The sequence below is a fragment of the Triticum dicoccoides genome, chromosome 3A (assembly GCF_002162155.2).
Source record: "Triticum dicoccoides isolate Atlit2015 ecotype Zavitan chromosome 3A, WEW_v2.0, whole genome shotgun sequence".
NCBI classification, from domain to species: Eukaryota; Viridiplantae; Streptophyta; class Magnoliopsida; order Poales; family Poaceae; genus Triticum; species Triticum dicoccoides.
The window spans coordinates 297,087,790-297,096,872 of NC_041384.1; the positions used below are offsets into that span (position 1 = coordinate 297,087,790).

The window sequence follows — 9,083 nt, forward strand, 5'->3', positions numbered from 1 at the left end:
CTTGGCAAGGTGGGACTAAAACACCTCCTAAGTCATTTCCCCTACAATATGGACTCTAAAAATAAATTACATGGGCCTGGCCCAAATTAAGGTGGCGCAACACCAATAATAAGCTATGGACGAAATTTATGAAAGGCCATCTTGTATATTTCGTCCATCTTCTTGTATGTCATCATGGTGGCTTCAAAGTCCGGAAATCTCCACTTGAACCTCTATTCTCATTCTCTTGGCATGCACCTTCATCTCCGTGCTTGACGATGCTCCAATGTTCATCCTTCTTGCCCGTGCTAGGCCCTTCAATTGCAAGCAACACAAATGTATCTAAGTTAGGCAGCATCATAGTCTCATGAACACTAGAAACATTACCAAGAAACGAAAGTACCTGATAATTTAATTGGCGTATGCAAGCTCTAGCAATTGTTCCAAGAGGTAAAACAGCAGGGGATATGGGTGTAACTATGGTAGCCATGTCCTCATCACTTGCGCTTGTTGTCGCTTGGCTGCTGTCGCCGACTGGCATCTCCAGCCGAAGTTCTAGGAGCCTGAGGGGCCACTTTGCCAGTCGCACTAACTTGAATCTCCGCCTTCATAGAAGAGTCGGCCGTGGCATACTTGTTTGCTATGATCAACAGCTCGTCAAGGGTTTCTGGCTCGTTACAAAGGAGCTTGTGCTTGAGGAGGGTGCCTTCTCTGCACCCGGCGGTGAAGTACTCGATAGCCTGCACCTCGTGCACGCCCTCGCAGGAGTTCCGGAGCTCGGCCCAACGCGTGAGGTAGTCGCGAGTCGACTCGTTGGGGCCTTGCACGCACAAGGAGAGCTCACGAGGCTTGGGAGGACACTTGCACGTGCTTGTGAAGTTGCAGACCAATGCATCGGTGTAATCGACCCAGCTGTTGATGCTGCGGGGCTTCAGGCTGTTCAGCCATGTCCGGGCCGTGCCCTGGAGCATGAGCGGGACGTATTTTACGGTAACACGCTTGTTGCCGTTCGCTATGTTAACGGCCGTGGAGTAGTCAACCAGCCAGTCCTCTGGCTTCATGGAGCCGGTGTACTTGGGCGTGTCTCTTGGGAGCGTGAACCCTTTGGGAAAGGGCTCGTCTCGAATGCGGGGCCCGAAACAAGGCGGACCCAACTCGTCTTTTTCTTCCAGCGCCAGGGATCGGTGAAGTCGGTTGATCCGGTGGCGGGCATCATTTTCTCCGACTCCCTCTCGGCGGCCAAGGCGGCCGCCGAGAGTCGGATGGTCAACAGGCGACGGGGAGACTCACCTTTCCTTGCGAGGAGGAGGAGGAGGCGGACAGTCGTCCCGTCGTTCCACTGCTCTCGGGCGGCCGTCTTGGTCGCGCTCTATGGTAACGCGAGTCCGACTGCAGCTGACAACCGGGTCCTTGTCTTTTCTTCCTCGGGCGCCGCCAGCCGGCGTCCGAGACGTCGCGCCTTGGTCTCGGCGTGGAGGCAGGTCGTCGTTTTGTCGCCGCGGCGCCTCTGTGCGGCAGCCGGCCTCGTTCTGCGCGGCAGCCGCGTCGAGGAGCCGCTGGACTCTCTCCGTCATCAGGCGGCCCTCTTCGCCCTCGAAGTTGTCCAGCTCGTCTGCCGCCACCTGGGCGGCTCGAATGTTCTCCGCAGGCGTGGCGTACACAGGGCGATTTGCCCCGAATAGGTTGGCGATGGCCACGCCGCGCTGCTGGACCGCGCCTAAGCGGCTGGGCCCAGCTGGGGCTGGCGAGCCACCCACAGCGCGATCCATCTCACGCTGGTAGGCTTTTGACAAGTGTCTCATGCTAGCCAGCTTCTTCGCGCCTTCGACGAGATGAAAGCGGCGCGCCTCCAACGTCTCCGCGTCAGCGTCTTCCGGAATGGGCGCGGTCAGGTCTTGCAATGCCGCGCTAAGTGGGTCATGCGCTCCTCCGCCGGGAGGCTCGTCATGACCGATGACGAGCACCTCTGTGACGGTGCTTCCGTCGCTCTCCGCGCGAGGGAGCGGCTCATCATAGACCACCACATTGGCGGGGAACGCGTTGAGCGACGCGGTGTCAGAGTCGACCAGCATCGGGTCGGTGGAGCCTACAGACTCCAAGTCCACGGCAGGCTCGTCGGTGACGTGGAGTTGGTCAAGGAGGCCCGCGAGGAGGCCCTCGGGGCCGCCCGTGCCTGGATCGGATGCAGACTCGTCGGAGAGGCAAACCTCGCCGACAAGATCGGCGAGACAGCTAGCTGCGCAGGCGATCTCAGCGCCGTGCAGCGCGTCGGCGCAAACTCCGTCTAGCGTGCTGGGCTGGCTGCACTCGCCAGGGAAGAAAAGGGTTCCCGTCCAGAGCAGGTCTCCGACGACGGTGCACCAGGCCCCACGGTGGGCGCCAAATGTCGGGGGTTGGGTGCGACATATGCCAAAGGATGGCTTATCATGGTGGGGGCGAGTAGAACGTCGCCGGTGCCTGGAAACGGGATAAGGCGAAGGCATGCACGCCGGCGAATCTTACCCAGCTTCGAGGCTCTCCGTGGAGATAATACCCCTACTGCTGCTCTGCGGGGTCTCCGCATGATCACTATGGCAAAGTGTGTACACGGTTGCTCCTTGAGCTATTTCCGGGAGGTAGAAGGCAAGGCTAGCTCTCTCCTTCCTATATGATCTGGTCTAGTGCTAATGGATTCCAACCCTTTGCATGGGTGCCCTGGGGGTTTATATAGGCCTACCCCCAGGGGTACAATGGTAATCCGGCTGGACGCGGGCCCATCCGTCAGTCTCTCTGGCCGTCGTCTTATCCGCCGACTCCTGGGGCCCGCCGACTGGTGGACCCGCCCGACTGACTCAGTACGGAGCCGACAGGCCGCGTCCGCCGCGGGTGGGTCTTGCCGGCTGTAGATTAATGTAGCCATGCCACTAATGACGCGGGCTCGGTCATGGGGTCGTGGTGACAGCTCCGCCGTCTGGCGGGCGATCACTGTGGCCACTCCCTGTCGCGTCTGGTTAATGGCGCGTGGGGCCCGTGGGAGGGGCCGGCTGACTCCTGGGGGCCGACTCGCAACTGGGACGACTGGTGGCGCTCTCGCCATCTTCCGTACGCCCGCCGACTGGTGGGACCCGTCGTCCCTGGGTCGTACCGGCAGGCCGTCGTGGGCACAGGACTCCGCACACTGGGGCTGACGTCAGGGCCGACATGGCAATAGTGTCGCGCCGGGCGGAGATCTCCGCGGGTACGGCGTATTGTGGCCACGCTTGCCCTTGGAAAAGGGTGGGAGTGGACCTTACTGTGGCCACTCCCCGTCCCGTCCCTCTTTATAAGGGCATGGGGTTGTTGGCGTCACGGGCCGACTCCCCATGGCCGTCTTCTCTGGAAGTCGCCAGTCAGGAGTCGGCTCATCCTGAAGTCGTGCTCGGGACTCGACCGCGAGTGGGCAGTCGGCTGCCTCGCAGTCGACTCTCAGAAGGCGGCTCTTCGTTCTGGGGTCTTGAGGGATGCAGCCTGCCCCGATGTCTTGAAAGGTTCTAGGCCTGGGTTAGCCTACCCATGGCCCATTACTCCGACATCTAGGGATACCTACTATACCTTGCTCAGTTAAGAACAACTATGTTAAATTGCCTTGTGTGATTTAAAAGCACATGTTAGTGTTATGCCCTTATCTCTTTATAAGAAATTTGACATGAATAAGTTGAGATTTTTTTGCAAATGGCTGATAAAATTATTGCAATTCTCATTGGCATTTGTGAGGACGTCCCTTATACGCAGATCCAATGGTGAACGGCCTATTCTGACTAATGATAACACCGAAATAGGCTCGCAGGATCTGTTAGCGACACAACATCACTCTGACCCAAGACCATCAATTCAAATGCTAGGCTCACTGCAACAATCCACGCGGCCTCATGTAGCCTTCGGAGCCGGATGGTGCCAATCCCATAGTGAAAATATAATCCACTCTGCCCCGTTTGAAGTGGACATGGCCTCTACAGATACGACCAAAAATATTATCCTCATATACAATAATCATGTGATTTCTATTAATAATTATATAAATTACTATTTTGTTACTCGGAATAGAAATACAACTTTCTTTTGTTTTATGTAGAATAATAGAATATTTTTACAAGCCCCGTGTGAAGATGAGGAGCAGCCACAAGTGTGTTCGTTCATGTGCATGGAGCACATACATGCATGTGCATGGATGCCTTCCATCATCGAACCATCCATCTCATCCGTCATGCATGTAGTGCAAGGAGGCAGCGCTACAGGGTCAGACAATTTTGTTTTGGTTCAATGTTTCAAGAGGAGTAACGTGTTGGTCCAAAGGACTTCTTGGTGCGCTACCTCACGACGGGCCAACACGTCATCAGGTCAACCGAAGCAAGCATGCAGTGTCCGGCCTTCGTACGGTACGGCGGTGCCTGTGGCACAGCGAACCGACTCGGTCCGCATGTCGTTCTTTAATAAGTACCTAGTCTATGTTAGGGTTTTAGACTCGGGTTTTATTATACTAGCACATATGCCTATATGTTACATCGAAAGAGAAAAAAATATGTGTGCTTAAATTAAATTTAATGGGAAGCAGAGTGGAGCTAGCTACAACCGAGTCTGAATTAAAAAACCTTCCTATTTGCCGTTGTACTAAAAGACTTTAGGATTCACGTTGCGCCGGTCCAACGATTTCAGAGGCTTCCTACTACTGCCATCCTCTTTGAAGCTGGGCGAAGGAACTTACACTTCTCCCCTCTGGAAGCCATATGTAGCTTCAAGTAGTTAAAGGCATGTGGATGCATAGGAAGATGAGTATATGTTGAATGTTGAGAGAGCGGCGTTTCTGAGAAGGGCGGCAGCTGATCACATTATCGTGGACGTTGGTCCAGCTCTTGGGATGAGCGCTAGTGGGTCCAGGTCAGCATATACGGTGTCTTGAAAATGATATCGCGCGGTGGAATACGGAAGTGAAACAGTAGTGTACGCCAGCTCCCGGGCATGTTCTTTAGAAACGCCCGTTACATTGACGAGCCGAGCCGTGGCTCAGGACTGTAAAGACAACCTGACCCCCAATCAGACATGTAATGACGCCGTATGATGCGAACAAGCCTCCGTCGAGGTCACACTAAATGCTGTTTGGTAGGTCAATAGTGGGACAGCCGGAGATATCATGGTCTCACTGTTGCATTTTGAGTACTACCTCCCTCTCATCCCCCTTCCTCGGCTGCCTACCCAACTAAAACGGCGGGAGGCGAATCAATGGTGGCGGAGGGGAGTGCGATGATGTCTGCGGACGAACTGCATAATGGGCTAGAATTTCTCCTACATCCAGTTGACAGGTACGATGCTTATCTCAGTATTCTATTCTATTCGATCCAGATAGGGATGAGGAGGAAAAATGCCTAATGCTCTTTCGTTTTCCCCGTTATGCCGTAGATTCCCGCTGACAGAAGTCACTGCCGATGTTGAGCAGCCAGATCCACCGGCGCTCATGGACGTCCGGCGGTCAGCGCCGCCTACTGCCGACTCTTCTTGTGCCGTTGTGGTTGGCCACCTCGGTGTCTCCTCTGGGCATAACAGATCTGCTGGCAAGAGGCCGCTTTCACCAACCAAATCCGCCGAGTCCACTAGGAAGGTTAACCCCGAGGCACCAGGATGGACAAGAAGGTATACCTCTGATTCAGTTGTTCTATTTCACTTGCACATTTTCAGAACATATGTGAGAATTATGTCCGTTAGCATGTGTCAGCTGAAGTGATGCTCCAAAAAAGTTAGATCAATTCTGAACTTGACATTATCTACTGGGATTGTAAAAAAAGCTTCAACAACTAATAAAAAGAGTGGTTTAAAATTCAGGCTGCGAATTGGGCGCGCTCCTCTGGACAGAGTGCCATGTGCCGGTAGAGTTACTCCTTTGGAAGAAACCATAAGGAGATATGCTGACAAACCTTCGGAAAATGTAGTAAAACCAAAGATTGGGATGAGTTTTGATTCCCTCGGCGAAGCGTATGATTTCTATAACCTATATTCTTGGGATCTTGGGTTTGAAATACGAAATGGCAAGAGTCGTTTAAATGTCGAAAGGACTAAATGTATGCAAGAGATTGTCTGCGGATGCTCCGTCAGCACTTCAAAACTCACATAAAGATCATTATATTTCGGGTTTTTTAAATAATTTAGACCACTACATTTCATTTTTTTAGTTTTGACGAATGGAAAAATGTTTGCAGGGGAAACACGAGCAACAGAATAGCCGTTCTTGCTGCTGCGAGTGCCATGCGATGGTCAGATTACTAAGAGCTGTAGACAATGGATGGTACATTGCTGAGCACTGGTCAAGCCACAATCATTCGATGTCTCTTACATGCAGAGAAAAAGTTCATTGGCCGTCCCTCAAACACATAGACATGTACACAAAAGATTTGGTGAAGCAGCTAAGGGCGAACAATGTGAACCTCAGCAAGGTGTATAGCATAGTTGGCAGCTTCTTTGGTTCATCACATAGCGTGTCTTTCACAAAAAGGTCATTACGCAATCTATGTGGACGAATAAGCCGAGACCAAGCTGACGATGATGTCAACAAAACCTTAGTTGTGTTCAAAGAGATTCAGCCGAATGACCCGGAATTCACGTACATGGTCCAGGGTGATGAGGAAAGCAGAATAAAAAAACTTACGTGGACAAACGGAAACAGCAAGTTGCAGTACAAGTTCTTTGGTGATGTTATTACATTCGACGTATCGGACCAACTTGTATGACATGCCCTTTGCTTTGTTCGTTGGTGTGAACAATCACTTTCAAAGCATAATACTTCCTGGTGTCCTGATGCGTGATGAGCAAGTCGAGAGCTTCTAGTGGGTATTTTCTGAATTCATCAACATGATGGGCGGGAAGCATCCACGAACAATATTGACAAGTGTGTGCGAAAAGCTTGAAAATAACGATGCATATGTAGATATGTAGTACCGGATAAATGCAAAAAAAATGACTATGTTTGCCATGTTGTCCACATTGTAGATCAAGCAAGATCCAGGGAGATAGCGATCAAGAGTGAGCTCCCTGATACTGTGCACAGGTGGTGCAAGTGGCATGTTCCTAAGAAAGCAAAGGAGAACCTTGGCCCACTATACATAAGCAAAAGCGAGTTCAGGGCTGAATTCCACAAAGTCATGAATCACATGATAAGTGTGGAGGAACTTGAGACTGCATGGGGTGCACTTGTTGAGAAATACAATTTGAAAACCCACAATTACATGACAAACCTTTACAAGATACGTCGAAAGTGGGCGAAGCCGTACTTCAAAGGTGTCTTCTGTGCCAAAATGACTAGCACCCAGCGCAGCGAGAGCGTCAACAACATGCTGAAGATTTACATGCCGCCATCTAGCCCATTGCATGTATTCGTGCGCCAGTACACGAGGCTTCAATTCGACTGTGAATCAGATGAGAGCTACCAAGAGAAAAGAACAAGGATTGTGAGTCAGATTTACTTCCCCGTTCTTCCATTACTCCTTTTTTGGGTATGTGCGATTACGATCCAAGGAAAGAATGACTAATTGTCTCTTTTCTGTGGTGCTTTCCCAGAGTGGTGCTGTGATGAGGACCAACATTTCTATCGAAAGGCACGCGAGTAAGATTTATGCAAGAAAGATGTTTGAATTATTTGGTGAGAATCTGTTCGAAGGTGGTTCATACCAAGTTGAGGAATTGCAAAAGAAAAAGAAATATATCGCAAGGCACAATGACGCTGAAAAAAGAGAGAAGTGAAGCAAGGTGGAATATGTAGTGACAATACCGGAAGAAGGTGATTAGTTCGATTGTGAATGCGGGCAGTTTGCCCACTTGGGGATGCTTTGCTGCCATGCCTTGAAGGTTAATTGCTCACTAAAAACTTACATGTGATTTTTCTCGTCAAGTATGATTACATATCACTCGTGGGGGCTTACTTGTTTCATCCTTAACTCATGTGATGGACTACATTGGCGTGGAGGAGATACCTAAATGGCACATCTTAAAAAGGTGGACAAAAGATGCTAGAGACATCTTGCCACAACACATTGCTCATTTCCAAAAAGACCAGGCTGCTAATCAATCATTTACCTGTCGGAGTTCGACTCTGTACCTGCATTCTATGGAACAGGTGAGGATTGGAGACTCGTCAGTCGCGGCATACGAGCTGGTACTAGGGAAGATCAAAGACCTAATACTGGAGGCATCTCCTTTGGGTGAAAAGATAGATGGACTAGGGATTGAGGATAGGATAGCTGTAGAAGCAAGCAGAAAGAAAAACATTGATGCGGAAATGGTTGACAATGAGAACAACATGACCATGTCTGGCAATTGGGATGCGCTCGCTGGACTGTCAGCTCCAACCAAAAAAACATGGCGTTGGGAGACCAAGCTCGAGCAGAGAGAAAGCACCATATGAAGGTCTGAGCAAGAGGACAAGGTTCTGCAGTATGTAAAAGAGGACCACCTGCCCAGAGAGGGGTGATGTTCCTAAGTAACCTCGCAAGCCTATCACTTGCAAGAATTGCAGTGTTACAGGGCACTGACGTACCTCATGCACTAGGCTGCTTATGCCCAATAATCTTAGGATTTGTGCTGAACTTATGTACTAGTAGAATAATCGATGACTTTCCTAGTGTGTTACCTGTGGATGAATTTCCCATGCTTGATCGTCTTGACTGTAAACTAGTTGCCTTGAGCTGAAGTTGTTGTGTATGAACTGATAAAAACTGAAATTACCAAACAGTGTGGTAGTAGACCATGTGTGATGCCAAAATAATAGCTGACTGCAAACAAGGTGTGAAAAAAAATTCATAGAGCATTCATTGGTAATTTCAGCCGTGCAATGCGGTGCTACTTGACCATGAAAATCCCTGATGATGGTTGTTTGGCTGCTGGCGCCTGGAGGTGCATACAAAATGGGCAAGCTGAGTGCTAGTCTGCAGGTATTTTTTTTGAATATACGAGGTGCTGGTAGAATATTGAATGCCTTATTACACGTGTCAGTATGCGCCCCATGCTTTCAAATTTGAAAGTGCATACTGCGCTTCCACTTGGACGGCTTCGCATTACTTAAGGAGTTGAGCAGCAATGAACTCTTGCCAAAAAGGGATAGGTAG

The 9,083-nt window shown here is 50.5% G+C and overlaps 1 protein-coding gene across 2 annotated transcripts; it reads left to right on the top strand.

Annotated features, from left to right (window-relative positions):
* Positions 1–5,165: 5,165 nt before the first annotated feature.
* LOC119271544 (protein FAR1-RELATED SEQUENCE 5-like) lies at positions 5,166–8,682 on the top strand. 2 transcript variants are annotated; one of them, XR_005134591.1, is made up of 4 exons: positions 5,166–5,294; positions 5,392–5,622; positions 6,186–7,430; positions 7,540–8,682. XR_005134591.1 is itself a non-coding variant. In XM_037553333.1 (2 exons), exons 1-2 carry the CDS (start codon positions 7,125–7,127, stop codon positions 7,720–7,722), a joined length of 489 nt encoding a protein of 162 aa, XP_037409230.1. In that variant the 5' UTR covers positions 6,908–7,124; the 3' UTR covers positions 7,723–8,682. The 2 variants fall into 2 exon arrangements, 1 of the variants encoding a protein (XP_037409230.1); XM_037553333.1 differs by lacking the exons at positions 5,166–5,294; positions 5,392–5,622 and having other exon boundaries at positions 6,908–7,430.
* Positions 8,683–9,083: the final 401 nt, after the last annotated feature.